At 45.5% G+C, this 27,149-nt stretch overlaps 6 protein-coding genes across 23 annotated transcripts; 5 read left to right on the top strand and 1 right to left on the bottom strand.

Moving 5' to 3' along the window:
* Window positions 1-829: 829 nt before the first annotated feature.
* On the top strand, window positions 830-4,782 carry LOC120664000 (receptor-like cytoplasmic kinase 176). Its single transcript, XM_039942957.1, has 6 exons — window positions 830-1,616; window positions 2,784-3,109; window positions 3,217-3,352; window positions 3,446-3,588; window positions 3,673-3,796; window positions 4,162-4,782. The coding sequence occupies exons 1-6, from the start codon at window positions 1,550-1,552 to the stop codon at window positions 4,578-4,580; spliced, it is 1,215 nt and encodes a 404-aa protein (XP_039798891.1). The 5' UTR covers window positions 830-1,549; the 3' UTR covers window positions 4,581-4,782.
* Window positions 4,783-4,925: 143 nt separating this feature from the next.
* Window positions 4,926-7,605, bottom strand: LOC120664001 (PGR5-like protein 1A, chloroplastic). Of its 3 annotated transcripts, none has more exons than XM_039942960.1 (7): window positions 7,118-7,604; window positions 6,872-6,934; window positions 6,683-6,769; window positions 6,340-6,574; window positions 6,140-6,213; window positions 5,940-6,038; window positions 4,926-5,155 (listed from the first exon to the last, which is right to left on the bottom strand). In XM_039942960.1, the coding sequence occupies exons 1-7, from the start codon at window positions 7,286-7,288 to the stop codon at window positions 5,144-5,146; spliced, it is 741 nt and encodes a 246-aa protein (XP_039798894.1). In that variant the 5' UTR covers window positions 7,289-7,604; the 3' UTR covers window positions 4,926-5,143. The 3 variants fall into 3 exon arrangements, with proteins under 3 accessions (XP_039798894.1, XP_039798892.1, XP_039798893.1); XM_039942959.1 differs by having other exon boundaries at window positions 5,087-5,485; window positions 7,118-7,600; XM_039942958.1 differs by having other exon boundaries at window positions 4,926-6,038; window positions 7,118-7,605.
* A 182-nt stretch (window positions 7,606-7,787) lies between these two features.
* Window positions 7,788-12,106, top strand: LOC120664002. Of its 15 annotated transcripts, none has more exons than XM_039942964.1 (7): window positions 7,789-8,786; window positions 9,050-9,146; window positions 10,343-10,371; window positions 10,463-10,515; window positions 11,029-11,351; window positions 11,527-11,580; window positions 11,703-11,862. In XM_039942964.1, exons 1-5 carry the CDS (start codon window positions 8,490-8,492, stop codon window positions 11,114-11,116), a joined length of 564 nt encoding a protein of 187 aa, XP_039798898.1. In that variant the 5' UTR covers window positions 7,789-8,489; the 3' UTR covers window positions 11,117-11,351; window positions 11,527-11,580; window positions 11,703-11,862. The 15 variants fall into 15 exon arrangements, 5 of the variants coding, with proteins under 5 accessions (XP_039798899.1, XP_039798898.1, XP_039798896.1 ...); XM_039942963.1 differs by lacking the exon at window positions 11,703-11,862 and adding an exon at window positions 11,869-12,106 and having other exon boundaries at window positions 7,801-8,786; XR_005670687.1 differs by lacking the exon at window positions 11,703-11,862 and adding an exon at window positions 11,869-12,106 and having other exon boundaries at window positions 7,830-8,907; window positions 9,050-9,555.
* Window positions 12,107-16,633: 4,527 nt separating this feature from the next.
* LOC120663998 (kinetochore protein SPC25 homolog) lies at window positions 16,634-19,666 on the top strand. 2 transcript variants are annotated; one of them, XM_039942954.1, is made up of 8 exons: window positions 16,634-16,999; window positions 17,107-17,172; window positions 17,535-17,681; window positions 17,819-17,935; window positions 18,023-18,112; window positions 18,215-18,340; window positions 18,802-18,986; window positions 19,218-19,666. In XM_039942954.1, the coding sequence occupies exons 1-8, from the start codon at window positions 16,789-16,791 to the stop codon at window positions 19,227-19,229; spliced, it is 954 nt and encodes a 317-aa protein (XP_039798888.1). In that variant the 5' UTR covers window positions 16,634-16,788; the 3' UTR covers window positions 19,230-19,666. The 2 variants fall into 2 exon arrangements, with proteins under 2 accessions (XP_039798888.1, XP_039798889.1); XM_039942955.1 differs by having other exon boundaries at window positions 16,638-16,999; window positions 18,218-18,340.
* A 281-nt stretch (window positions 19,667-19,947) lies between these two features.
* On the top strand, window positions 19,948-22,173 carry LOC120663999 (respirasome Complex Assembly Factor 1-like). The gene is made up of 4 exons (XM_039942956.1): window positions 19,948-20,373; window positions 20,472-20,575; window positions 21,523-21,652; window positions 21,736-22,173. Exons 1-4 carry the CDS (start codon window positions 20,248-20,250, stop codon window positions 21,772-21,774), a joined length of 399 nt encoding a protein of 132 aa, XP_039798890.1. The 5' UTR covers window positions 19,948-20,247; the 3' UTR covers window positions 21,775-22,173.
* A 1,215-nt stretch (window positions 22,174-23,388) lies between these two features.
* LOC120663997 (scarecrow-like protein 30) lies at window positions 23,389-26,997 on the top strand. The gene is made up of 2 exons (XM_039942953.1): window positions 23,389-23,789; window positions 24,486-26,997. Exon 2 carries the CDS (start codon window positions 24,571-24,573, stop codon window positions 26,773-26,775), a length of 2,205 nt encoding a protein of 734 aa, XP_039798887.1. The 5' UTR covers window positions 23,389-23,789; window positions 24,486-24,570; the 3' UTR covers window positions 26,776-26,997.
* The last annotated feature ends 152 nt before the right edge of the window (window positions 26,998-27,149 follow it).

Here is a 27,149-nt window from a genome sequence, read left to right as displayed (position 1 = left end):
TACTTCTTACATCTCAAATTATTAATTTTTTTATCTTTTCAAGATTTATTAAATTTGCTATGCACCTACATTATATATATATATATATATATATATATATATATATATATATATATATATATACAATAAAATCTATGAATCTAGAAAAGGTAAAATGACGAATAATTTGAAATGAAGGGAGTACTAGGTTATTATAAGGTGAGGTCACATGACAAGTATTATGCTTGGCGAAATATATATATATAACAAATTCAACAAGTCACCTACTACTGATTTCATTTATTTCCTACTTGTTGCTTTTGCCCTTGGAAATACATCGAACCATTATCGTTGTGTGTGTGTGAACATGTGCGTGGCATTGAGATTTGCGACCTCGTCCCTGCTGGCGGTTGGGAACAAAAGGAGACAAAAAAAATTAAAAACTCAATGCTCGTACTAGTTTAAAAATAACGACGGCGGCGCCTCCGATCCCCTCCGAAACGGAGCCGGGGAAGAACCGGATTCACACGGCGCACGGGGCGTCGCCAGGCGCGCGCGCACGCGCGCCTGCGAAACGTCTGCCCCATGGACGAGAAACAAGTTTGAATTCAACTTGTTTCTTCCGAATAAACAAACGCTTCCACACGGTGCTCAGCCCAAGCCGTCAACTTTAACTTGCGCCCCTTTGGACTCCATGGAGCCGTACGGCGGCCGCAGCGGCCGCGCATTTTGAAAAAGGAAAAGGCAGGGAGGTAGCGTGCTGCTCACCTTGGTGGTGGGCCCACGTGCCAGTGAGTGGACACGTGGAGGTGGGCGCGAATAAAAGCCCGGTTGGCTGGGCTGCGACGAGGAGGCCAAACCGGCCACGGGCCCCGCCCGTCTTCCTTCCCCTCCTTTCGCTGATCCAACCCAACCCAACCACCCCTCGCCTTTCCCCGCCCCGCCATTAATGGCCGCCTCCCCCTCCTTCTAGAAGTGAAGCGGAGCGGCGGCGGAGGCAGTATCTGATCTGATCCCACACCAGGCGTCCAGGCCACCAATCGGGATTCGGCAAGTCAGGGAACACTGTTCCCGTGACGTTTGAATCGGCCGGCCACCACCACCCAGCTCCTACCTTTCTCGCCGCCTGCCTGTCTCTCTCTCTCTGGCGGCCGGGCGGGCGGGTGGGAAAGTTCAGGCCCCCCTTGGTTCGAGGCCAACGCGGGGGGCGTGAGCCGGAAAGGGATAGCGGGCAGCTATCCGCCCTCTTGCTTCGGTTGGTTGCTTCATCCATCCCGTCGTCGTCCCATCCCGTCCATCCGCGCAAAGCCATCGCCTTTTCTGCTGGACCCCCTCCCCTTCCCTCCTCTCTTCACCACCCTCCCTCTCGCTTCTTCCTCTCCTCCCCTCTCTTCCGCGAACTCAGTGAGAGGGGGGATCCGGCCACCTCGGTTACCTGCGGTTTCCAGTCCCTCGGAGTTCGCGCTTCTTCCGCGGCTCCATTTCTGAGCTCTCGGGATCCGATCCGGTACGGTTCCGGACGGAAGCCGGCGCCTTCTCCACCTTGGGTCGATCGGCTCCGTGTTTCGCCATGGGGAACTGCTGGGGCGCCAAGATCAGCTCCGACAGCCCGTCGCGCGGCGCCTTCTCCCCGTCAGGTCAGGCTCCTCTCGGTTCCCTTCACCAATTCTCTTCTCCTACCACTTCTTCGGATCACTTATTTTACTTCTTCAATCAATCATGCCTTCGTGTTAGTTTTGTGCTCTTTCTTTGTCCTCTACTGTTCTGTTCGATTGTACACTAGCTAGCTACTGTTTCTATAGTATAGGGCGATGTCAATCCCCTCCCATTAATTTTTTTATTGTCTTGAGGCAAGCTGCATACTCGTTGTATAGGATCGATCATGGTTGAGTAGGATTGATCTGTCACCCGTGATCGCGTGGTTTGGCACGCCACCTATTGCAGCCCGCGCGTGCTCAAAAGAAAACCGCAAAGCCCTTTTCAGCTTGGATTCTTCCTCCTGGATCCTTCCATGAACAAAGGCCAAACCTTTCGTTTTCCATTTTAGGATAGGAGACTAGTGTAAATGCTAGTTTTGCTAGTACAGCTAACTTTATATGACTTGTCAAATCGTGAGGGCGAACTTCAATCTTGATGCAACTTTTTAGCTAAGGCCCTGTTTAGTTCCCACCCCGTAAACGCAAAAAAGTCGTAAACGCAAAAAAGTTCCAAGAAATCTTGCTAATTTGAAGTACTAAATGAAGTCTATTTACAAAATTTTTTGCATGGTTGGGCTGTAAATCGCGAGAAGAATCTAATGAGGCTACTTAATCCATGATTTGCAACAGTGATGCTACAGTACCATTCGCTAATTATTGATTAATCATGGATTAATTAGCATCATTAGATTCGTCTCGCGATTTACAACCCATTTGTGCAAAAAATTTTGCAAATAGACTTCATTTAGTACTTCAAATTACCTAGATTCCTTTGCAAAATTTTTTTGCGTTTTACACCCCATCGGATCTAAACAGGGCCTAAATCTCGGCGCCTTTTTTTCAATGTTCTTGACTGCCGCGCTGAAAGTTAAGCTCTACGCCAAGCTCTGGAAGTAAAAAGGAAAGTTCCTTTTTTTTTTCTCCGTGCGACCTTTTAACAATAACGTCCCGGCTTCGCCCATGAAGTCATGAACTTTCCTTTGCCTCCCTAAAATGCTGAAAGAAAACCAAATACTCCTAAATACATACTAGTAATAAGATGCTCGGAATTTAATAATATGACGGACAGAAGTCTGAAACTATTCTTTTTTCTTTCGTGATGAGCAGGGGTAACTTCCAAGTTCGCCAGTAGGAATGGGGCTGCCCTGAGCAGCTCCAGCAGCCATGCCTCGTCTGCATCAATGCTGCCAACCCCACGTAGCGAGGACGAGATTCTGGAGTCTGCAAACGTCAAGGCCTTCACCTTCAATGAGCTTAGAACTGCCACCAGAAACTTCAGACCGGACAGTGTACTCGGTGAGGGTGGGTTTGGGTCTGTCTTCAAGGGTTGGATCGATGAGAAGACACTCGCCCCAACTAGACCAGGCTTAGGGATGGTCATTGCTGTCAAGAAGCTGAACCAGGAAGGTTACCAGGGGCACAAGGAATGGCTGGTTAGTATCTACATACATTGAATTATTGTTTATTGGGCAAAAATATCCTATAGTTTCATGCCATTCCTGCATCCTGTGTGACATGCTGCCGCTCCTTCGATGTGCAGACTGAGGTGAATTACCTTGGAACGCTGTCAAACCCATATCTTGTAAGGCTCGTTGGCTACTGTCTCGAAGATGAACAGCGGCTCCTTGTCTATGAGTTCATGCCACGCGGGAGTTTGGAGAATCATCTGTTCAGAAGTAAGCATGTGGCCTTTTCTTCTCCTAACTTATAACTGCTATTTTTCAAATTTGAAGGAATGGCACTATAATGTCTCAATTCTCAATATGTAGGGAGCTCCCATTTCCAGCCGCTTTCCTGGAACCTACGAATGAAAATTGCCCTTGGAGCAGCTAAAGGTCTTGCCTTTCTCCACAGCGATAATGCTAAAGTCATCTACCGTGATTTCAAGACCTCTAATATTCTTCTAGATGCGGTATGCAATATTCAATAGTCTTATCCTTTTGGACCAACAGAGATTGCTTAGTTAATTGAGCTCATAGCATTATGTTTTCTGCAGAACTTCAATGCAAAGCTCTCTGATTTCGGGCTGGCAAAGGATGGTCCAACTGGTGACAAGAGCCATGTCTCCACCAGAGTGATGGGTACTCATGGGTATGCAGCTCCGGAATACCTTGCGACAGGTACTGCGGTGGTTCCAGTTTCCAAATCATCATATGCAATTGTACCATCGATCACATTCCAGTTTCCAAATCATCATATGCAATTGTAGCATCGATCACATTCTAGTTTCCAAATCATCATATGCAATTGTACCATTGATCACATTCAAATGGTTGAAATTGTATTGCCAAAATTTAAGCAAATCTATCTGAAATATAATTGAATTGTGAGGATTGTAGATCGAACATTATGGTCTTATTTCACACTTTGTTCGCCGTCATACTGCTGCCACTAGCTATCGAGTATTCTAAAGCCAATCTAGAATTTGAGTCATTCGGAATCTAATTACAAAACCTACTAACCAGTTATATTTTACCTTGTGAAGGTCATCTGACGGCCAAGAGCGATGTTTACAGCTTTGGAGTAGTACTCCTAGAAATGCTGTCAGGACGCCGTGCACTGGACAAGAACCGCCCGAGCGGGGAGCACAACCTGGTGGAGTGGGCTAGGCCATACCTGAGAAGCAAGCGGCGCATATTCCGCATCCTGGACCCCCGGCTGGGCGGGCAGTACTCCCTTGCTAGGGCGCAGAAGGCTGCAGCGTTGGCACTGCAATGCCTCTCAGTGGAGTCCAGGCACAGGCCCAGCATGGATGAGGTGGTAACAGCGTTAGAACAGCTCCAGGATGCCAAGGAGGGAGGGCACCACCACCTACAGAAGAGGCCGAGCAGTCGGAGCTTGGACAGCAATGGCGTGAAAGCGTCCATGAAGGGGAAGCCTGCCCCCTCACCAAAACCAGTTTGAGTGGCTAGAGTATTTTCCTTTCCTTTTGCAGGTGTAGGTAACATAATATAGGTTCATAGAGGGATTTGTAAAGAGGCAAGAGTTCTGAATGTTTTGTGTTTATCATGTAGTTTCTACATCTTCGAGTCTTTGTAAAGTACACTATGTAAATACATAATTACATCCAGTTTGGAGTGTTACGAAATTCTGTTCAAGCCAACAATTCTGCCACTGCCAAAATTTCTCAAGCTGCTTTGGTTGATCTTATGGAAGCCGAACTCGAGCGTAGAACTGATGCTATTGATCAAGTGTTATCTGGAGTCAACACAGGTTCCAGATTCGCAAATCAAGCTGAGAGAATACTGATTAATCCCAAAAACTTCATATACACTTCTATAATGCTGATTGCATCTGAACAAGTTTGTAACTTTTTTTATACATGTTGAGTATCCAGAATAAATTAATTCACACGCATCTTTGATGAAATGATTAAAACACATTTGGTGCAGAGTTTCAGACTTGTATCCTCCCTCCTGATAGCATGGATGCCTTCCTAGTTTCTGGAGTGATCCTTTATCATTGTATCATGGGTTTATCTAAATAAAAAAAAAAGAGTACAATGCAACATGGTTCATCTGCAGTGTTTGGAAATCTCAGAAAGGAATGTACTATTTGTTTTTACAAAATAATGGCTTGATCAATCTTTCAATGAATTCGTACACAATAACCTCCCCTGATCAATAAGAGTGGTATCTGAAAAATGATTCAGTCGATCAGGAGTGCCATCTCGCAAGATATCTTAATTTTCTTCATCAGCTGCCATTGGAACTCTAGTCTTTTATCCATTTCCGTTTCCTAGGATGCCCTTGCTTCACTAGATAAACTCGGCCGTAGACCCAGCTTCTTCTAGGCCCTGACAATGATTTCTGCATAGCAACACGCCAACACCGCAATGGAAACATATATATACTTTGTTCTGTGATGCCAAAAAATATAGATCCACTAAATAGTTTAACTCCCAAACCCTGTGGAAATCTGGAATCAAAGCTCCCACAGTACGTTTTTCTTGTATATTCATTAGTTACCAGAGGAATCTGTCTTTTGGTGGGAAATGTGCGCTGCATCTCTGGAGTGTAGCCTGATGATGTTTTTCAGTGAACTCTAACTGATCTGCATTGTGAAGCTGGTGTCTGTGGAAACAAGGGCGGTGTCTGTGTTGTGATGCTATAAAACAGCAAGGGTGGTGTAAGTGCTGTGATCCTGTAACGCTGGTCCTGATTAATTTATGGGCTGGGGCTCGGTCCCTTTAATTCTAAAATATACACAACTATACATTCCAACACTGCAAAGTGGTTTGAAAATGACAGGTATTTCACATACCTCGATTTTAGTACGATACTCCAGTGGGCATTCACAAACATGACATTCTGCTCTATGAGGTGCTCGAATGGATTTATCAGTCTTAACAAATGCAAATACCTGACGGCAACATGCTCAAGTTTCTCAGATCGCCAGATGATTATAGATAAACGATAAAAAGCAGTATGATAATTGATTACTGTCATTGAGCTAAAGCTGACCTGCTCACCACAATTTGGGCAGGAGCCTTTCAGTGCAACCAAATTATTTGACAATAAGCCTCGCAGTGCACCAACTGACCGAGGAAAAAGATTCAATCAGATGGTTAACCCCAGGAGTGGAAATTAAGACATGAGATATGTGTCACATGATATGGTGAAGGTGAAACTCCAAATAGCAGTACTTAAGATCGATTTCTTACCAGAAGCAGATGCAATGGGGTAGCCAACCAGGTAGCCCAGTCCAACTAAAGCCAGGTCATTAACTCCTGTTATAGCATCAAGGGACTTTGCACCGTACAAGAGGTACCTTGCTCCGAATGCGTCTCCGAATGCAAGGCTCAGGGTGTAGAGACTTGGAACCAGGAAGGCTGCTGTGCCAAACAGGAGCAGCAACATCCAGATGCTTGATAATGCCATAAACATTGATTGGTCCTCCTGCCCTATACCCAAAGGTCGATGGAAACATCAAAGTGTAAGCCATCTTAGGCTTGGCGTTGAGGGAATGGGACCAAGTTCTAATGGAATAATAATGTGAAAGGTTACCTCAGCGTCGGCATAAGTTGACTGCCTTATGAGGCTGCAACGGGGGTATTTCACAACAGATTTGGAGCCATAGAGCCGGAGCTTCAACTGCGAGGGTTAGATTATTTGTGAGAAGACAGAGCTGAAGTCTAAATGTGTGGAGGATTAGGTATCAGTTAATTTTGATTTGTTACAGAGGTCTGAGTTTACCTCAACTTTGTCAAACATGTCATCGACGATCAATGGCTGACCGCTATAGTAGGAATCCCTGGCCTGCACACGGTTGATGATATCATAATGTAAATGACGGCTAATCAGATTGCGCAATTAACAATCGACTGCCTTTGCTGCTGCGGACGGCTATTTAGGTATGAAAAAAGAACCGTTTTTGTTTCCCTCGAATCCGAAAGGTGAAACTACTGATGAAACCGAGCTGGAAACAAACTAGTAAAGCACCTGGTGGTAGAGCGCCTCGAGCTTCTCCTGGCTGGCGGTCTCGATCGGCCCCACGTAGAGGCAGGACGGCCCCTCCGCCGCCACCGCCCACGCGCCGCGCATCCCCACCCGCGGCGGGCGCGGGCGGCTGAGGCGGCCGCTCCCGTGCGCCACGCGGGCTGCGGCGGCCATAGATTCAAGCCGAACGGCAGCGGCAGCGCTCGCTCCCGTCGTGGATACCTCTCTCCTGCTTGGGGTGGGGGGCCGGAGGGAATGCGTTGCGTGGGAATGGAGCGCGGCGCGAAGGCAACAGGAAGGCAACCAAATCAGGCATCACCTGGCCGTCGTGCTCCGGGCAGCAGGAGAAATCGAGCGGGCGGCGGTTGCGTGGAGGGCACCGCCCGGCGGCGCGCCGCGACGGCCAAGGGCCGGGGGCCAACGTGTGGCTCCGCTCAACGGGGCGACGGCATCGCACGGGCCAGATCTTTTGTGCAGCAGCTGCAGCCTGCAGGTGGTGGATGGCTAGCACGAGCCGGGTAGTAGAGTAGAGTAGCGGCCGAGACGAGCTCTGCTGATGAATTTCTATGTATCATTCCGGCTGGGCTCCGTGAGCTCTCAGCCTAGCCACTTCACTGAAAATTTTACGGTCCATTCGATGTTTATCTGACGATAAAGATTGTAACTTCCCTTCGCTCTGCTCTTTCTTCGCTCTGCTCTTTCTTCTGCCGTGTACTCCTCTCCTTGTCTGCGTTCGCTTCTTCCTCCCAACTGCCTGCGCCGTCCCCAACCTGCTCCCTCACTCCTCCACCACTCCTCTCCCTCTCTTCTCCTCGCGCGGAGCTGCAACGGCTAGGCCGAACAGCGGCCCCGGCGGGTCAGGCGCCGGCTGCTCGCCTCAGCTTGGCTCCGGAGGAGCGCGCTGCCGTCGTCCTCTCCCTCCCACCCATGGCGGCGCGCAGCCATCCTCCCTCCCTCCCCGGCGCGCTGCCGGCCTGCGTGAGCTCGGCTCCATCCCTCCTCACCGCGCGCTCCCCGGCCATGGCAGCGAGGCCGGCCCTCCCCTCCCCTCCCCGCGCCATCCCTCTCCCTGTTGGCCGTCCACGAGCCGTCCACGACAGAACGGCGCACGGCGAGGCTGGCGCCCAAACGCGGCAGTGGCCCGTGCGGGGCCATGGCGGCGGCCGCCGTGCTCCGCACCGGAACCCTGCAGCGAGCCAACGCCGAGCTCCGCCTCCACGCGCAGTCAACGAGACCAGCAGCAGCGAATACCTCCGCTTTGGGAGTCCGGCGGCCGGATCCGCCCTAAACCTCGGCGGATCTACGCCTTCCTTGGCCGGATCTGCTTCAGCGCACTCCCCTTTCCTGCAGCCACCGCCGTCACGCACGCCGGCTTATGGCTGCGGCCGCGGTCGCTGTCAAGCGTGCCGGCTGCGTCCTCCGGCTACCGCCCTCACCCGCGCCGGTTGCGGCCTCCGGCGGCCGCCGGGCCCCGCGGCCGGAGCCTCCCAAGAGCGGCCCCGCGGCTGCTGCCTCACAAGATCCGCTCCATCCCTCGCGGATCCGCCTGCTATCGCGCGCTGGTCTGATTCCTGGCTTCCTCCTCAGCGCCTTGTTCGACGTTGTGGTCTTCTTCCTCAGCGGCCTGTCTGCCGTCCGCCATTGCTGTCCGCCCAGAACTCCTGAATCTCAGGTGCGCCCCTCCGTTTTTTACTGGTCATCTCTTCCTGGTCGCCCCCTTTCATTTTGTTCCAAGAACCAGCCTAGAGACAGTAAACGAGGAGTCCACTTTACTGCAGCAGACGAGAACAAAGGTATGATTCCTCACCAATGCAGGAAGCACTACCTAAAATATGACGTTTCTTCGCAGAGCATTCAGCTATAGATGCTGCAGAATTAGATGCTAAGTTTACTTTTTTTTGTTTGCCTCTAGATCCTAACAGTAACCTTTAACAGGTTGAAACTAATGGTCAGGTTGTACCTGGCCCTGAATATGAAAGTCCTAACCTGAATGGCTCCATTGGAACCTCCTCTCCTCAGGAGCACCTGACAGGTCATTGTAATCTCACCTCTTTGATTTACCAAAAAAAATGTTGTCACGCACAAAGATCTGAATGCAGTAAAAAGGTTAACTAATATTCAGTAGTACTGGTATTCTGCTTCTACCACTAGCACAGCATTGCTCAAACGAACTACCTTTCCTGCATTTTAGGTACCACTAATACGACATAGACTGTGCCTCTTAGCTAACTACGCTGACCATTTGCTCCTCTCAGTATTAGGTTCCTAAGCCAGAATTCAATTTATGCTTCACTTACTCACTATACTTAAGAAATAGAATGCTATTACAATCACCGATGTTGTATCTTCTTCTAACTAGACCACCTTTTTCTTGTGCACCATTAAGACCACCAAAGTAGATTTGGGAGGTAGTACTCCCATGCTGTTCAAGACATTTACAGGTACTATGAGCTACTTTCTTCAAACTTTATTAATCATATGAGTTCTTGGGCCAGATGTAGTTGATCCAGGCATGCAGCTGTTATTCATTTTATACTTGAAAAATAAAATGAACTACCAAAGGTTATAAGACACAGATACTCTTTCCCATATATGCGCATGATTATTATTCAGTTTAGGAAATGCTTTGGGTAATACGACACCGATATTCTTTCCCATATATGTGCATGATTACTATTAAGTTTAGGAAGCGCTCTGTTGGTCCAGAATTTCTGTTGATATGAACAAATATTCCTTTTCATATATGTGAATGACTATTGCCTATTGCACAAACACAAGTATTAGTTGTATTAATGGTTCCCAGCATGTTTAAACATTTATAGTGCTAAGACACTGCATTAGGCCTCCAAGTATATTTGCTACTCATGCTTGCTTCACCCTTCATTTAGTGAAACATTGTCAGGCCCAATTTGTTGTAGTACATAAAATGTATCTGTAGATGCACAGCTAAAACTATATTTTGAGGGACTGATCATGCGGTTTTTTACTCTGCTGAAACTGAAATATTAGAATGAGATGTCCAGCAACAAAAAAAAATGCCCATTGAGATAGCTAAAATAGCATAAGCAATTTTACTTCTTTACCAAGCTTTTCTTGCTATGGTCATGTAGTGAATTGATGTAAACACGTGCATATTACGTTTATCCTCAGGGAAATATTTGATATAAACAAAAAAATTATTTCCTTCAAGGACTGGTTCCTTTTCAGTGATCAACACAAAAATTGCAGGTAAGGAATTGCTGGATTCGAGCGCCAAGGTAAATCCCCTCCGCTCCATTCCTTCCTGGCATTTCCTAGGTAAAGTAAGACCATCCCTCCCAATATTTGTTTTAATTCTTCCACTAACAGAGATGCATGGAGCAGTATGCTGAAATCTTTTCGCAAGTTGTCGCTGTTCAAAAGTATGGAACAATCCCTTATGAATGATTTGATGATTTTATTTGTCTAGATGAGTACCTGTTCATAATCTAGATATGCATGATTACAGTAAGCTTACAATTTGGAAATGTTTCTTTCTTGACAAAATACCTTTATTCAGATTATTTAGATGAACTAATGGAGCATGCTTATATATTAGAATAATTGATAACTCGCCAACATTAGGGGCCACTTTCCTTTTGTTTTGCTGCTGGGCTGCCATTGATGGCTTCTATATATTTTCCTAAAAATAACATAGCTTCGTCCCTTTCCTACAATTACTTATTTGATTCATATATTATTTTCCCCTCTCTTTTCATATCCACTAAGGTATGATGAAGATTTCCTAATTTCTGTGTCGGACTACTTGATCAAGTAGTCCATGTTTGCTATACATATGGTAAAATCTTTAAAATAAACTTGGAATGTTGCCTTAAACTCGATTATACCATTCTCACTTCCTTGTTCTTAACCCATTTGCTTGTGAACCTATGCAGAATCAAAGCAAGGAAAAAAAAAGACTGCCATTCTACTGTATTTGAAAGACTTGATGGTGTCATGCCCCTCCTGCGCCTACAACACTAGACCTGTACCTGGCGGCCTCCAATTTTGACTGCCCTGCCTTCTTTTCCCATCTGGTCCGGTGCAGGCAAGGAAGGGGGCGTCTCTTGCATCATGGAGTCTCTGGTTCACATTCTGTTCCTTCCCCAGCTCCTCCACATGATTCAGATGTTCTCATAATGTGCTGCTTCTACCCTCCCTCCATTGCAAGGGAAAAAATATGCCGCTGCTTTGGCCCCGTTCCTCATAAGTCAAAAAGGTAACACTCTCGTTCGTTCCATGAAATTTCTCACTGCTCCTGTTGTTCCTGCTTGCCTTCGTACACCATTGGTCAATTTTACTGTTTGTCCACCTTCCCCACGCCAAACATGTACTGATTTGCAAAGTGAAATAATATAAAAACCCAATATTTTAACTCCAGTGTGCTCATTCAGGTCAAGCGCTACACAAGGGTGCATAAATAAGCACTGATTATCTCTAACAAGCAGGTTAGTGCTTCTTCATGTGACTTTAGTTATCGTACAATATAATATCATATATAGGTATCATATATAGCTATTGAATCATATAGGTATCGCATAAACATAATAACATTAATTTTTTTTTACAGCATGCTAGACTCCTTCGCCCTCCTATAGAGCTTTCAGTGATTCTTTACAGCATGCATACTGTTAATCCAGATTTTATTACTTTCCCCAGGCCTCTAACTTAATTATAGTACTAATATTTCTTGCATTATAATATTACATGATACTATTTACATTATAATATTACAGGACATCTCCACTCCTTCTGTGAATTATGAAGCCCCTTGCAGAAGTCTTTTGTTCCGTTGTAATAACTATATCCATATTTTAGATTTTTATCCTAGACTATGAAGCTGATAGCTACTATCTCAATAAATCTAAAACTCCTTGTAAATAACTCTTATATTTCGTTGTGACATAACCAAAAAATTCTTATTTGTCCTCTATGGCAATATGAGTCTACTAAATGTACAAATTTTATTATTCAGATCGATAAAGTTGACATGAGCGTGCGCAAATTTATCCTGAAACTTCGATTCCTTATTCCATATTGTTTAAAGAACATCTAAATGAGAGAATAAATATGTAACAAATGCAACTGCAAGATTACATTTTCTACTACCATAGTAATTACCTAAAAAAATTACAAAGAAATTATGCACGCTCAACGCCCGCGCAATGCACTAGTTGATGATAGAGCCGGCGCCAGACGAGTGGAGTTCCTGCCGTGTCCGTTTCTGCGTGATGTCGATGCCTACACCACCGGCTGCCATCACCGAAGATCAGTCGTTTCATCTTTATATCTTACCCAGTTTCCAGTCCTATATTACTCATCTTCGACGAATGAGGCGAAACACTCGCACGCTTCCTGTGCTCCAGGAGATTGAAATCTACTCCATCCATCCAGAATTATTAGTCATTTTAGTTTTTTATAAATACATATTTTTACTATACATCTATCTATATATATTTATTTATAGCTAGATGCATAGCAAAACTTATAAATTTAAAAAAACTAAAATCAATTAATAATTTGTGAGGAAGGAAGTAGCTAGCTTCTTCATGGATTGCGAGATTTCAATTGACCAAAACCAGACGGATCTAAAAAAAATACTACTCACTCCTATTCAAATTGTAGATTGTTTTGGCAAATTTAGATATGTAATTTTTGCAATATATCTAGACATAAAATTTATCTATGTGCATATAGTAAGAGCTAGTATTTTAATTTGCTAAAATAATCTAATTTGGAATGGCGGGAGTAGTAGTATTATTTTATAATCTTAATTGTAGCTGTAGCCTTTGTCCTTAGCAGCTTGGAACGTGGAACAATGACACGGCCATCGTTCTGCAGAAGTCTAGATCACCTCCAAATTATGAGGGGTGGACTACATAATCCCCTCAACTATAAAATCGGGTATTCTACCCCTGAACTTTTCAAAACCGGTCAAATTACCCCCTGGGGCGGTTTTTGAACGGTGGTTTTGCTACGTTTATGCTTAGATTTATGCTTGTTAAATATAAATAAATCTATAACTAAGTTATACATGATCTAATGAGTATGAAATTTTTACTACAATTCAAGCACACAATAGTAAGGCCACCATAAAAATTTCACCTCAATTGAGCCATAGAAACTGCGGCTATGAATTATTCTATTTAATTATAGAAAAAAAAGATCTAAATTTTAAAAGAAAATTTTTTACTAAAGTATATCATATTATGTGTTCACTGTATAGATCTACTCATGTGGAGTCAAAAAAAATTAGATTTTTCATTTAATGATTTTTCAAAGATTCAACCGAAATAAAAAAAGAAAATGGCAAAACTGTGTTACTGTAGCAAACCACCATTCAAAACCGTCCCAGGGGGTAATTTGACCGGTTTTGAAAAGTTCAGAGGGTAGAATACTTGGTTTTATAGTTGAGGAGATTATGTAGTCCACCCCTCATAGTTGGGGGGTGATCTAGACTTCTACCTTTCCCCTAGTACTGTTTCTACAGTTGCCCGGATGGAAGCCATCTCACGGTCGATCAGATCAGCGCCCGCCCAGTCTACAAAAGGTCAGGCACAGACCGATTCGGGGGGGGGGGGGCCGGTTCCCACATGAGCATCGCTCTCTCCATCCAGCATCTAGTCTTCTCCTTTTATTTTCTTCTTTTCTGCTCCCTCTCTCTATAGATGTCCATGCAGCCCTCAACCCGTTGGCCCGGCCCAAGCATGGCCCGGCCCGCTCTCCACCGGGCCCGGGCTGGCCCGGCCTGTCAACCGTGCTCGAGCTTGGGCCGTCACCCCAGCCCGTGGGCTGGCCCGGCCCGGTAGGGAGTTAGCAGGCCGGCCCGATATAAGCCCACTAACTCCAAATATACACAGCCCAGCCAGCCCACAGGCCACTGTCCAGCGCCCCAAGACACAAAACCCTAGCCTACCAGCCCCCGAGCGCCCTCCCCCCTCCCCCCGCGCAGCTGACACAGACCGCAGGGGCAGCGCCCCGCCGCCCCCGCCTCCCCGGACACCGGGGCTCGACACCGCGCTCCCAGGAACCCGACGACAATGGCCACTCGGATGCCGAGCTGCCACAAGCGGCCGACCTCGGCAGCGGAGCAGCGACCTTCGGTGGTTGGGCGCAGGCCTTGTCGTCGGTCCTGAGCTCGGCCAGGGAGAGCACGGCGCGACGGCCGACATCGGCAGCGGAGCAGCAACCTTCGGTGGCGCCACGGGGATGGCCGGTGGACGCGGCGTCGGCGCCTCAGCGGGCATGGATGTGCGGCCCCGTGTCCCCGTCCTCGGCTCCACGGCCTGGACAAGGCCGGTGTCTCCGTCCGGGGAGCTCCGCAGCTTCGCCTCTCCGGGACGAGCGGCACGGCGAGCGGGGCGTGGGCTCCCCTGGCTCCCATGGTGGCAGCGGCCATGAGCTCGCCGATGTAACAACCCTTTTTTTTTTCCTTTTTTTATTTTAGTATGTAAATGATTTTCCCAAACTTTTAATAGTTTGGATGTAAAAGTTTTTTCTTCAATGGTTTCTCAAATCTTTCTCTTTCAAATTTTTCTGATCAAAGTTTTTCTTTTTCTCTCCAAAATCTTTTTATCAAAAAGTTTTTCTGGAAAGATTTTACCAGAGAACGATAAAGTTTTACTTAAATAAAAAAGAAAAAACGTATGGTCGGAAGATTGATTGTAGGAGCCCTCCCTAAATTAGAATCCCCCTTGTTTCACTTCTTATCCCGGGAACAATTACGTTCCCTGTAGCCCTTTTTTTTTTCAAAAATAAGCCATCCAGCCCGGCCCGACTCCGTACCCTCTTGGCCCACGACCCGAGTCGCCACGTAAAGCGTTTTTTCTATTTTATATTTTTTAAAAACGTTTTTTATAGAAATATATTTTTGGTTTCACAATTTACAGTTTTATACCCCTACTGCCCGGCGGGGGGCCGGCCACCCGTCTACCGGGCGGTAGGGACCTATATATAATTAAAATTTAAGTTTTATCGCATGGAGGCCCCTACCGTCCGGTGAAGGGGCGGCAGGCAGGCCGACCGCCCGGCAGGAGAGCGGCAGGCTCCCCCCAATATAAAAGCTGAGGCCCCCCACCTGCATTTGCAGCAAACAACATCCATAGAGGAAAAAAGGAGAGACATAGAGTGAGGGAGGGAGTTGCAACAGCGAAGTCATCCATAGAGGGAAAAGGAGAGACGTGGGGAAAGAAGTGACGAACCTATTGTCTTTCCCTTTCTCTCTTTTCTGATTCTAGGTTCGTGTACAGGGGAGGAATATTATGTGTTGTAGGCCATGGTTTGGGGGCATGAAGTCATCTATATCGTCATCCCAGTTAACACAAGTTGGTGCTTGAGGTGGTGCAGCATGACTTGACGAACCTCCGGTCATCTGTTCTTGCGGAGGCCAAGAACTATCATCCGAAGATCTTCTCCACCTCATTCGTCTAGTTTGCGGCATAAGTCCACTGAAGATACATACAAATTTATGAAAATTTGGTATCGATTTGTTAATCAACTCCATGTCCTCGGGGTAATCCTAACATATAATTACACAATAATTTTACTATTTCGTAAATATGGATCACAAATGACGGACGGGATTAGAACTGAATAAGAGTTATCTTAATGTGCATCTCAAACACCTCTGATCGCATCCATATCTTACAAGTATTTTGTAAGAATCCAATAACATTAGGATGATTCGCTAGTTCACATACCCTCATGTATATCTTCTGATGTTTTAGCAGGTGTTCCTTTACATCTTGCATTGTAATACCTCGAAATAATGTGAAATATTTAAACTCAACTAATTTTGACAACACCATCTCTATCGTACCATCCGCTAATACACCCAACTTTTTACTGATTACAAAATGTGTCATGATCTCAAGTATTATACTAGATTTTTCTTCGGTCCATGAAAATCCTCCAAAATTGGAGGCAGTAATTGCCTTATGCTGCAATATTTAGAAACAAATTTAATACTATATTTCACTATTCAAAACTTAATTCTATTTTAATTTATAATAAATTTAGAAACAAGTCTATAATAAACTGAAATTTTAATACTGAAATGAAATTTTAATACTATAGCATTAATTAAATTAAATTGCTTTACAATATTAATGGATTCATACGTAACTTACCTGCAGATCACAAGTGTAGAATCTGATATGACTTCGCTGTTGCAACTCCCTCCCTCACACCACGTCTCTCCTTTTTCCCTCTATGGATGTTGTTTGCTGCAAATGCAGGTGTTGGGAGACCTTAGCTTTTATATTGGGGGGAGCCTGCTGCCCCCTGCCGGGCGGTCGGCCTGCCTGCCGCCCCTCCACCGGGCGATAGGGGCCTCCATGCGATAGAACTTAAAACTGTAAATTGTGAAACCAAAAATATATTTTTGTAAAATATGTTTTTAAAAAATATAAAAATAGAAAAAACGCCAACGTAAACACTAGTAAAGATAGCCCAGCCCAACTACGGATCTCCTTGCCCCAACACGAACCCCAACTCCAAAAAGTTTCTGGAATTCCCTCCCTTTCTTCTCTCGCAAAAAAAAACAGCATTTCTTCTCCAGAGAGAGGAGGGAGAGAGACGCTCGCCACCGCGGACGCGGAGGCACCACCGGCCGTTGTCGTCGGAGGAGTGCAGGGCCCGCTTGAGCCGAGCAGCTCATGGCGGCCGCCCTCGAGCGGGCGGCCCCCGTCGTAGCCACCGCGCCTGGCGGAGGCGGGGCGGAAGGTCTGGATCCGCAGTGGAGGAAGACGGCGGCGGCGGCGCTGCGGGGGCGGATGGCGGCGCATCGCGACTGGGAGGCTGGCTCCGCCACGCTACCGTCCGCCCACTCGCTCGCCCTCCAGGCCTTCTCGCGCCAAGGCACCCGGGGTAAGTGCCACGTCGCCCTTCCTCCCCTTCCGCTCCCTCATCCCAGTTCAGTCCCGCGGAAACCGTGCCAGCATTTCTAGTGATTCCGTGTGGTTTGGGTGGCGCAGAGCAGCTCAAAGGACTCAAGGATGAGTTGCGCGACCTCCAATCTCAGCTCACCGAAACTCTCTCCGGTACGTGCAACCTTGCTCTAACGCATTTTGGGCTCTAACGTGATGGACTTCAGGACTGGACTGTGCAGTACCTTCCCCTTATTTAGGTTACCTAATTTACCATTTCTGTTATTCACGGTTTTCGGGTCACGCTTACCTAATTTACCATTCACGGCTGCCGGACAGAAAATGAATGCCGCACGATCCTCTCTGTTACTCTGAATTTCTGATGATATGTGCAATTTTTGTGTCTTGTGTTGACCTGAAAACCACACACATGGCATCATTAACCTTGCTAGATGATTGTGCAATTGGTTGGTTCATGAGACCATGCTGTGGAGGCTGAAGTATGGTGTGTGTAAACTCCACTCCGCCCTTTGCAGTTCAATTGTGCAAGGCATCAAAGGGCAAACTCACCACCGAGTCGATTTCAGACGCTACTGCTATGATCGAGCAGCTCGGTAACTTGGTTGCAGATCTGAGGGACAAGAGAGACAAACGCACCACAGTCATATCCGAGGAACTTCATGGTACACCTTATCTAGCCTTCCCATGCTACTTTTGTGTTTTGGGGTTGTTGTTGTGCCTGATTGCTCACAGAAGTCATCATTAATATGTCAAGTAATATGCCAGCCCAGTGATATACTTTATTTATGGCCAATGTCAGCTCTTGAACCACTTGAAGCAAGTAGTAATGAAGATGCAGCAGTGCAGGATAAGATGGAAGAAGCTATTTTCTGGTATGAAAAGTTTCTTGGCTTCAAGACTGTTGGAGGAGAAGAAGGTAAGCAATAGACAAATTTCATATTATGCTTAAATACATGAAGTTGATGCCATATCCCCTGACAAGCATTCTGTTTGTTTTCTCAAGGTGTGAAGTTTGTTTTCAACAAGGTTGACCCACAAAGTCCAGAGAAGGAATACTCAATTTGCATAAATTTTGATAAAGATAGATATAACTGTGAGTTGAAGCTCCTTATGAGATTTTGTCAACTGCCTTTGTTGATACCTCATTCTCCATTTTTCACATGTATTTTTTCTTTTTTCTTTTTTTTTGTCACAGCAGTGCTCCAATGTGATCCGCACATCAAAGATGTTGAGAAACTTGTGACAGATTTGAATTTGAGTGATAATGTAGTCAAGTTTTTAAGGATCATCAGAGAGAAATTCCAGTCATCTGCAATGAATGGTAACCAATAATATTTATATCCTTGGTACAATTATATGAACAAGTGTCAGATTCATAAACATCTTCTACAAGCATAATAATAAATTGATAATTGACATGAACTTTTGCCTTTTCTTTTTTACCAAATGCTAGTAAGGGGCAATGGGGTTAAGCAGAGTAGACCTGTTTTCTTCCCAAGTAAAAATGTGTCTTTGCCCCCAATACATCATTTTATGTACATAAATGAATTATACTGTGCACTGTCAATTGCAGAGGTTTTATGGGTTGGTTCTTATCTAGTTCTGATCGTGGTGGAATTTCCAAAGGATATTTCTAATGTTGCAAATAGTACAGTGGGTGATTTCCAACTTAAAAACCAGATCTCCATTTTTCTTTCCCATTGTGGAATGAACTTGCAGATTAAAGTGCATGTTCTGTACTTTTTTGGGGGTTATCCTTTAACTCGTCACTGCATTCCTCAGGAGCTCTTCCTATAAGCCCAGTTGTTGAACCAGATGCCTCTGCTGCACCAATTCCATCTCCCATGGTGACTTCAGTTGACGGCAGGAGTGAGGATGTTCCGAAGCAGTCTCTTCCTGCTAAGAGAGGAGCCACAGCCCGATCAGCAACACCTCCTGGCAGCTTTCGTCGTTCCTCACGTGTCAAGGCAAGTTGACTGTATCTCTGGACTGATAGTGATTATCTAGAGGGAAGCCAAAGCAATATTATTAGGCCTATGTAAGCTTTTAACATGATTTCCCCAAAAAGAAAATATGCTTTTGGGATTCTATTCTTTTTTTTTTGAACTCTTTGGGATTCTATTCTTGATCATTCTTACTAGAGGGGAAAGGAAACTGCTGCTGAATTCCGTGTCATAGTTTTCGCATTGTTTGCGCAGGGCGTGCGGTGAGCTGGCAGCCAAGCAGATTCTGACCTGGACAAGCTGATGAATCCTCCTCTTTTGCCTGCGATTCGGTGGAAGCCTAGAAGGAACCATGTGATTAGCTGATATGGCGTGGTGATTCTACTGTTCTTATGGTGCTTTTTGCCCCCTTCTTCTAATTGGAACCTTATGGTGTGGGTGTGGTGGCTCGGCAGAGTGGCTAACTTTGCCTGTAAATAGTTTGTTATAGTCTGCTATAAGTGTTGTCGTTGAGATCTCCACAACCATGAGTAGAAAGTGACTACTTGGTTTTCTGAAATTTCCATGACTAACAGAGGGCCCACTGAAGCATGCCCAATTGCCCAAGTACTACTTGTTTTGGTGAGTGTACACTTTGGCCGCTGAGTCTGAATGTACCAATGTGCTGTTCCATGCTATACGGGATGTACCAATGCCCGTACCAACTCGTGTGTTGTTCTTGATTAGGGTTAAATTCCGTGTTTCCATGTGGATCTTTACTTTCTTATATACGTAAAAGGATGGTACATGCTCCTTTTAATGCTTCAATGATGATTGTCAGCAATCATCAGGTGCATCACCTGATCCAGTGAAAAAACCCATTTCCTAGTAGCAGGTTCGTCCCTTTTCACTTCCTCCAGGGGCATAATTGCATAAACGCAAATACCAAAAGCCGCGGGGGGCGCGGCTGTAGAAAAAGAAGGGAAGGGAGCGCCGCGGACGAGGCTCCGCTGCAGTTACGTCCCCCGCAGTTGAGTCACTGCGTGTGGGGCCTGCACGCAGTGGGGCCCACGTGGCAGTGACCCAACTGCAGGGGACGTTACTGCAGCGGATCCGGTTCCGAGCGCCGCCGCCCGCCTCCAGCTAACTGCCCCTTGCCCCCTTCCCTGCTTTGCGGCCTTGCCTCGATTTGGAACTGCCCCGTGCACGTGCGCCGCCGCGATCCGCACCCTCCCCGCCTCGCCTCGGGGATCCCGCCGCCGTTCCACCCGCCTCTGCTTCCAGAGAGAGAGAGAGAGAGAGAGAGATGGCCAAGGCCAGGTCGTCGGCGAAGCAGTCGCGCGCGCAGGCGCCGGCGCAGCAGCAGAACGGCGCCCACGCGCTCTCCTCCAAGCTCGCGAGGTACCTCGACCCGGAGGCCACCTGGGACAAGGTACACCCCCGCCGCAGCGCCGCTCTGGCTACTCCTGATCTCGGCCCCTGCGTAGCGTAGCTGCCGCTGATGCTCGATCTCTGCTCGGCTTTTGCCAGGACCAGCTGCTGGACGCGGTGCACTGGATCCGCCAGGCGGTGGGGCTCTTCTGCGGCCTGCTCTGGGGAGCCGTCCCCCTCGTCGGCGCCGTCTGGATCGCGCTGTGAGTCGCCCAACCTCTCTCTCTCTCTCTCTCTCTCTCTCTCTCTCTCATGCTCCAGGTTTGCGCTGTAGATCTGTTAGCTTTCCCTCGGTAATCTTAGATGCAATTCATGTACAATGGAGCAAAAACCCGTGAATGGACGAACCTGCTACTATATGGCATGACTTCCCTTGCTGGCGATCAAAAACTCGGATCAATTTTATACGTCATGGACATTGCGACTGAGCACAATCAATGTTTTCTAGATAGTGGATAAACCAGCCTACTATATCCACATGTTGGATATTAAACTGCAGTGTTAGAGTATTGGAGTTTACGAGTGTAATCCTCGATTCATCATGTTATTAGTTCAGGGAGGGATGATTTCACCACTGTTAGTAGTCACATGTGGGTCAGATCTGTTGTTAACGCTTGAATTTGCGTGCCAGTTGGGATCCGATTAACTGGACACAAGCAGAATTTGCTCCGGAGTAGCTACCTCTGTAGAATGTAGAACTTTCAACTTTGGCTATTTTCTGCTTCTAATTCCTAAGCGGCACTAAAAACAACTGCGGCAGTATATAGCTTGTGTGCACAAACATTTCATCCTTGGATGCATATTCTTCTGGTCTTGACTATTTTCGGGTTGAAATGCATGGGTTTGCACCAGTCTTGGTCAAGAGTGATTGTACAATACCTGTAAGGTATCTTTAGCAACAGGGAAGATGCACAGAACAGAGCAATGGCTGGTTACCTGCTTTTATTTTCGGATGAGTGCTAAGCAATAGACATACTGATTCTGATTGCCATAGAAAATGACTGTTGCCAAGACCTAAATGCAGTTATCCGTTGCTACTGTTTTCATGGTTCTGTAAAAGCACTATGACTTAGGCTGGTGTTTATTTGACCTCAAAGCACGTGAGCCTTTACTATGGATTTGTTATAACCTATCATGTGGCCTTTTTCAGATTTATGGCTATTTCGACGGGCATTATTTATTGGTACTACGCATACATTTTGAAGATTGACGAGGAGGAATATGGAGGCCATGGGGCGCTACTTCAGGAGGGACTTTTTGCTTCTTTCACCCTTTTCCTGGTAACTATTCTACTTCATCAATAGGAATGATCTGATGTCGATTTAGTCATTGACACCTCATTTACCTTTCTTATTGCTTGCAGCTTTCGTGGACTCTAGTATACAGTTTGGCTCACTTTTGAGAAGCTCCTTTGCTGCACATACCATGCGATCTTTGCTCACCGTGTCAGCAGAAGAAACTCACCAGGAAAGTGTAGATTAAGGAGCATTTAGAACAAGCATTGTATCAAAATGGGTCGGAGTTGTAATGTTATTTCCCAACCCCAGTGTAATTTTGGTACTATGGGTTTAGCTCAGTGCGAGGTAGAACACTGCCAATGAAGTCTTCAATCGGAGGAGAAAATGTTGATCACTGAGTTTGCAGTCAAACACTATTCAGTTGCCCAAGCCATGAATTCGATGTACAACATTTAACGCATCATTGTTCTAAGTTTTTTATATGTGATGTTGGGTGAACTATCAGAAAGCTTATTTTGTCAGATGAACCATACTATATTGCCAAAATCGGAAGACACTTGTATCTATTGGTGAGAAGCAGAATCTATACTTAAGAGGACGTTTTGACCATACTATGTTTGAACCAATAGTGGAGTAAGCTTGAAATAATCAACTGCATGTTTCGACTGTATCAATGTGTTTTTCCATTGGAGTCGCTGATAAGAGGACGTTTTGACTTTGGATAGGTTCCAATCTGTTTGGTCAGAAGCATCATTCCTTAAACCCAATGCAAGAGCTCTGGTCTAGTAAATCCTGGGCTTCTTTCCAAAGTGATGTTGAAGACTGCTGCATGATTATTGTCACCAATACGGTAAGATCTGTTAAATGAAAAATCTTCCGTGGGAAAAAATGCACCAGATGGTGGGGGCTATTTGGGCTGCTGCCTGCCAACACCGTATGGAAATGCTTTTACAAAAGCATGCCAGAATATAGCACAGGTTGGAACAATCTTGCACCATGATGAACTATTGAGAAGTGAATTTGCTTAGACAATTATGTCTGTCATATACATCTGCATTTGTTTTGCCGGCGCCATTTCCAGGGAATTTCTTTATTGTTTAGTAAAGTCGATTGAAGATAATGACTTTTGATTGGTTCAACCGTTCCAATCTGGATCCATTTGTTTCTACTCTGCTTTTGGCACCATTAGCTGTATGCAAGTACAGCTAATGGTGACAGTCGCTGCCAGTCCATTACTCTAGTTTTCATCATCAACAGAAGGAAAAGTTCATTTCATCATGGTTTTCGGACGCTGTTACGTACTACTGTACGACTTCATCTGCTTAATCAAATATATATTTGTATTGATGTTGAGTGCCTTGTAGTTTGCTACAGATGGACTGAAACCTGGAGACCGCATAAAAAGTATATGCATCTGCTGTCCATGAAATACAATCAATTACATAAAACAATCTGCTGCACACAGGAAAGCAGGGTGGTAGCATTATGGAATCTTGGGCCACTATGGCATTTCTTATAGCTCCTCTCTCCACTTACATGTTGCGACTTAAGTTTGTTATGGGTGAACTAAAACTTTATGTTCATGGTATCATGCTCAAGTATTGGGGCATTCTCTCCCAAATTCTTCGGATTTCAAGTTCGTTTACCATCAAGTTAAGAGTTATTTTTATCATTTAGGTGAAGAGTGCAAGATTTCACCTATAGGGCTAACTAGTTTTTCAGGAATTGGTACGCCATTAACCTTCACGCTAGTTTGCTGGGCGGATGACCTTTTCAGTTCCTTCAAGAGCACTGAATCCTAACCAGCTGGTCAATCGCTCTCGCTCTTTCCTCCCAATTTTTGCCCCTTATCGACCATCCAAGCTCCAGCGGCTGAATTATTAAGAGGATGAGAAGACAATTTCTGCCTAATTTTTTACGCAAAAGGGTGACAACAATCTGGAGCATTCTCTGTCTCCATCCTGAATGTCACCATCCCAACAAATTTTATTTAGTTTACATCGACACCACGGACTCTGTGCTCAATGTGGCAACACCATGGGACATCTCAAGTCTAAACGATCTTGATCTCTATATAAGCCTGACTGATCACATAGAAAAACATGTCCTCTTCTCCCTCTGCCACCTTTTACGCAAGGACTTGGACATTGGTGCTGTTGCCTGTTGCTGATTGGTAAAGGTATGTTGAAGCATACTTTCAATGATTGTTCATGTCAAAAAAGTTGGCATTTATGGCATTCTCCTGTTCAAATAAAACTAGAAAAATCAGGATCATTCTTTTGCTGCAAGAAGTGCTATAAGTTGTGCTGTCTTCTATAAGTTGAGTCTTCTTCATTTGCAGTTCAGGAACTGAATCAAAAAACAAAATCTGTAATAGGAAAAGCCATACATGTTGCTCACCATGACATACTAAAACAATTATCTATACTAATTTTAAATTTTAAAAGCACCAGTTGCTGTCCTTTCCATATTGACCAAATTGTACGAGGGTTGGTTAAATCCATTCAATCAACTGCATCTAATGACTCCTATTCATTTTACAAATCTTTTCCTCCTATGTATTAGAATATCTATGCTACTATTGTGGCCCATCATTACCAACACATCAGTTATAACATTGCTACCACTAGTGACCCATAAGTTCTTGTTAGAGTATATTAGGCATACATGGCACATGTTGGTTGTGGCTTAGTATAACCCAGCTGATCTAAATAACCTTTCTTGTAAAACCTTTTTCTTCCCAAACCATTTAATTAGTGGTAGGCGCATGAATTATTCTGAGTTCCAGAAATTAGAAGGGTGAATTTTATTGTCGTTATCCTTGCAGTAAATTGAAGACTCATACAGACTATTTTTTTTCTTTTCCCTGTTGCAGAGAAGAAGCTGAACATTAGTTGCTTCAGAACAATCATCTTTGTATAAAGGTTAAGGGAAAATCCTCCCTGTGGTTAATAAACTCTATGGTGATTGAACCTCTCTTTGATGACCTGCACACCATTACAAGAACGGAACAACCATGTGATGGATCTTCCTCTTCTTCCCAGCAGCAACTCACAGCATATAACTACAGTCTGTCTGGTTCCCAGTTCTTTCCCCAGCCAACCCATAATGAATCAAATGCAGAAATCTCCGACCTGGTCACCATCCCTGGAATGTATAATGTCACTAGCAACCTCGGACAAAACCAACTTCAGTTTTCTGCAGGGGTAAGCCCAGACTACCACCAAAGGATCAGATCAAACAATGCTCTTCACAACATTAGCCAGATGCTGATGGAGGATGTCGATGAGAGGGTTGGCTTGCATGAAGGGGAAGCCGCCCTTCATGCTGCTGAGAAGGCCTTCTATGATATTCTAGAGCAGGTATACCCGCCTTCATGGCCACCACTCTGTACCAGCAATGAAGCAGATGGCCCAGATGAGAGTAGGAACAATTACCAAAAACGGCCTCGCAGAACTAGCTCCACTAGTGATGTGTCCAGCCATAGCATGTTACATCCCTTACCAGCTCCTGTGAGCCCATATAACTATGGCAGAAGTCTTTTCATGCCATATCAGCCTTCGACAAGCACTGGGAGGGCTGCTAGATTTGGTTTCCCTGCCTTTCAAATCATAAGAAGTGCCGAAGATGCAAAGGGGTTTGATAAATTGGTCATCTATTTGGACAGCGGCAAGCTTTCCATCTGCAGGCTGACTACAAAGGCAAAAGTAGTCGAGAAGAGCAAATATGCAGTCTTTCAGATCACAGACCACAGGGGGAGCAAATATCCATATATCCAAGACTTGAATGCCAGGGAAGGGAGCAGCAGCAAACAGCATACGAATACGATTACTTGCGAAATAAGCGAAAACAGAAAATTTGACACCGTTCTGCTTTGCTACCGTCTTGATTGTTTCAACGACACAATAAGCCTTCGAGAATCGATGGCAAAGCAAGCAAGTAAGGATTCACCGAAAGGTCAAAGCAAAGGAACTGCTCAACAGAAGCTGCGGGGCAAGAGGCAGATCAGCAAAGAAGTGGTCGATCTCAGGACTCTCCTCATCCACTGTGCACAAGCTGTAGCAGCCGACGACCGTCAGTTGGCCACTGAGCTCATCAAGAAGATAAGACAGCACTCGTCGCCAGATGGAGATTGCACTCAGAGGCTGGCCTTTTACTTAGTGGATGGCCTTGAGGCACGCCTGGCTGGGGTCGGGAGTCAGCTGTACCGCAAGCTCCTGGCGAAGCGAGTACCTGATGAAGAGGTGTTTAAGATCTACAAATTTTCTCTTGCGGCTTTCCTTTTGCACCGGGCATCATACGCCTTTGCCAACAGAACTATTATTGAAGCCTCCAGGGGGCGGTTGAAGGTGCACATCATCGATTTCGGCATATGCTTTGGCTTTCAATGGCCTTCACTGATCCAGCAGTTTGCTGAGCAAGGAGTACCTCCAATGCTTCGGATTACAGGCATAGATGTGACTCGACCAGGTTTCGGCACCTTGGAGATCACTGAGCAGGCAGGGAAGCGGTTGGCTGATTATGCAAACATGTTCAAGGTACCTTTCCAATATCAGGGTATTTCCTCACGATTCGAAAACGTTCAGCTTGAAGATCTCAACATCGAGGAGGACGAACTTGTCATAGTCAACTGCTTGTACCGGATGAAATCTCTTGGCGATGAGACAGTATCCATGAATAGCGCAAGGGATAGGGTGCTGAAACTCATGAGAAGGATAAACCCAAAGGTCTTGGTTCTCGGCGTCGTGAATGGGTCATACAGTTCTCCCTTCTTTATAACGCGTTTCAAAGAGCTTCTGTTCCATTACTCTTCGGTGTTCGACATGTTCGATGCGAATGCTCCACGGGATAATGAAGCAAGAAAGCTGTTAGAGGGGAGAGTGCTTGCGCGGGAGGCGATAAACATCATAGCATGTGAGGGCGCAGAAAGGTCTGAGAGGCCAGAAACTTTCAAGCAGTGGCAAGCAAGGTGCCTCAAGGCCGGGTTCGAGCAGCTCCCTATCGATCCAGCTATTTTGAATTCAATACTGGAAATGAAGAAAGCGATTTATCATGAGGACTTCTTTGCTGATGAAGACAGTGGCTGGCTGCTACAAGGATGGAAAGGCAGAGTGATGCATGCAATATCCAAATGGAAGCCCAATGAATCTTGGTCTGATCAGTAAGGAATTCAAACAGTTCTTCGTATGCACTATCTGTATCCTGTTATGCACTTCTGAACACAACGCGCCCAGAGATGCAATTTCGGTTTTGGAACTCTTCATCTTGGTTTATTTGGTTCACCTGACCTATGACAAAAGAAATATTGGAAAAATAAACAAAAGAAGGTGGCTGTAATTCTTTGTTTTTGCCATTCTTTATATATGTTCTAAACGGATTGGTCATTATATATGGTCCAAACGGATTGCTCTACGTGCCTCCTTTTCTTTTCTCTCATTACATACATCTGCTTCGCAGATAAATAACTCCAGAAGCCACAGCGAAGAACCAAAAAAATTCCTCTTTAAATACTCATCTCATAAATGATGCTACTTCCGGT

The sequence above is a fragment of the Panicum virgatum genome, chromosome 3N, assembly GCF_016808335.1.
Source record: "Panicum virgatum strain AP13 chromosome 3N, P.virgatum_v5, whole genome shotgun sequence".
Lineage (NCBI taxonomy): Eukaryota > Viridiplantae > Streptophyta > Magnoliopsida > Poales > Poaceae > Panicum > Panicum virgatum.
Note: the sequence above shows the minus strand (reverse complement) of the source record. Positions and strands in the feature narration are given on the sequence as shown.

Excerpts from the sequence above, each read along its gene's own strand:
- LOC120663999 (XM_039942956.1), top strand. The coding sequence starts at position 20,248 with ATGGCCAAGGCCAGGTCGTCGGCGAAGCAGTCGCGCGCGCAGGCGCCG. Across the intron at positions 20,576-21,522 it reads GGCGCCGTCTGGATCGCGCT|ATTTATGGCTATTTCGACGG; the intron begins GTGAGTCGCCCA and ends GGCCTTTTTCAG. Across the intron at positions 21,653-21,735 it reads CTTCTTTCACCCTTTTCCTG|CTTTCGTGGACTCTAGTATA; the intron begins GTAACTATTCTA and ends TATTGCTTGCAG.
- LOC120664001 (XM_039942958.1), bottom strand. The coding sequence starts at position 7,288 with ATGGCCGCCGCAGCCCGCGTGGCGCACGGGAGCGGCCGCCTCAGCCGC. Across the intron at positions 6,935-7,117 it reads TCGAGGCGCTCTACCACCAG|GCCAGGGATTCCTACTATAG; the intron begins GTGCTTTACTAG and ends AACCGTGTGCAG. Across the intron at positions 6,039-6,139 it reads GCCCAAATTGTGGTGAGCAG|GTATTTGCATTTGTTAAGAC; the intron begins GTCAGCTTTAGC and ends TGTTGCCGTCAG.
- LOC120664002 (XM_039942961.1), top strand. The coding sequence starts at position 8,490 with ATGGCTGCGGCCGCGGTCGCTGTCAAGCGTGCCGGCTGCGTCCTCCGG. Across the intron at positions 9,147-10,342 it reads TCCTCAGGAGCACCTGACAG|GTAAGGAATTGCTGGATTCG; the intron begins GTCATTGTAATC and ends CAAAAATTGCAG. Across the intron at positions 10,412-11,028 it reads TCCTTCCTGGCATTTCCTAG|AATCAAAGCAAGGAAAAAAA; the intron begins GTAAAGTAAGAC and ends GAACCTATGCAG.
- LOC120664000 (XM_039942957.1), top strand. The coding sequence starts at position 1,550 with ATGGGGAACTGCTGGGGCGCCAAGATCAGCTCCGACAGCCCGTCGCGC. Across the intron at positions 3,589-3,672 it reads CTAATATTCTTCTAGATGCG|AACTTCAATGCAAAGCTCTC; the intron begins GTATGCAATATT and ends TGTTTTCTGCAG. Across the intron at positions 3,797-4,161 it reads TCCGGAATACCTTGCGACAG|GTCATCTGACGGCCAAGAGC; the intron begins GTACTGCGGTGG and ends TACCTTGTGAAG.
- LOC120663998 (XM_039942954.1), top strand. The coding sequence starts at position 16,789 with ATGGCGGCCGCCCTCGAGCGGGCGGCCCCCGTCGTAGCCACCGCGCCT. Across the intron at positions 17,173-17,534 it reads GCTCACCGAAACTCTCTCCG|TTCAATTGTGCAAGGCATCA; the intron begins GTACGTGCAACC and ends CGCCCTTTGCAG. Across the intron at positions 17,936-18,022 it reads GACTGTTGGAGGAGAAGAAG|GTGTGAAGTTTGTTTTCAAC; the intron begins GTAAGCAATAGA and ends TGTTTTCTCAAG.
- LOC120663997 (XM_039942953.1), top strand. The coding sequence starts at position 24,571 with ATGGTGATTGAACCTCTCTTTGATGACCTGCACACCATTACAAGAACG.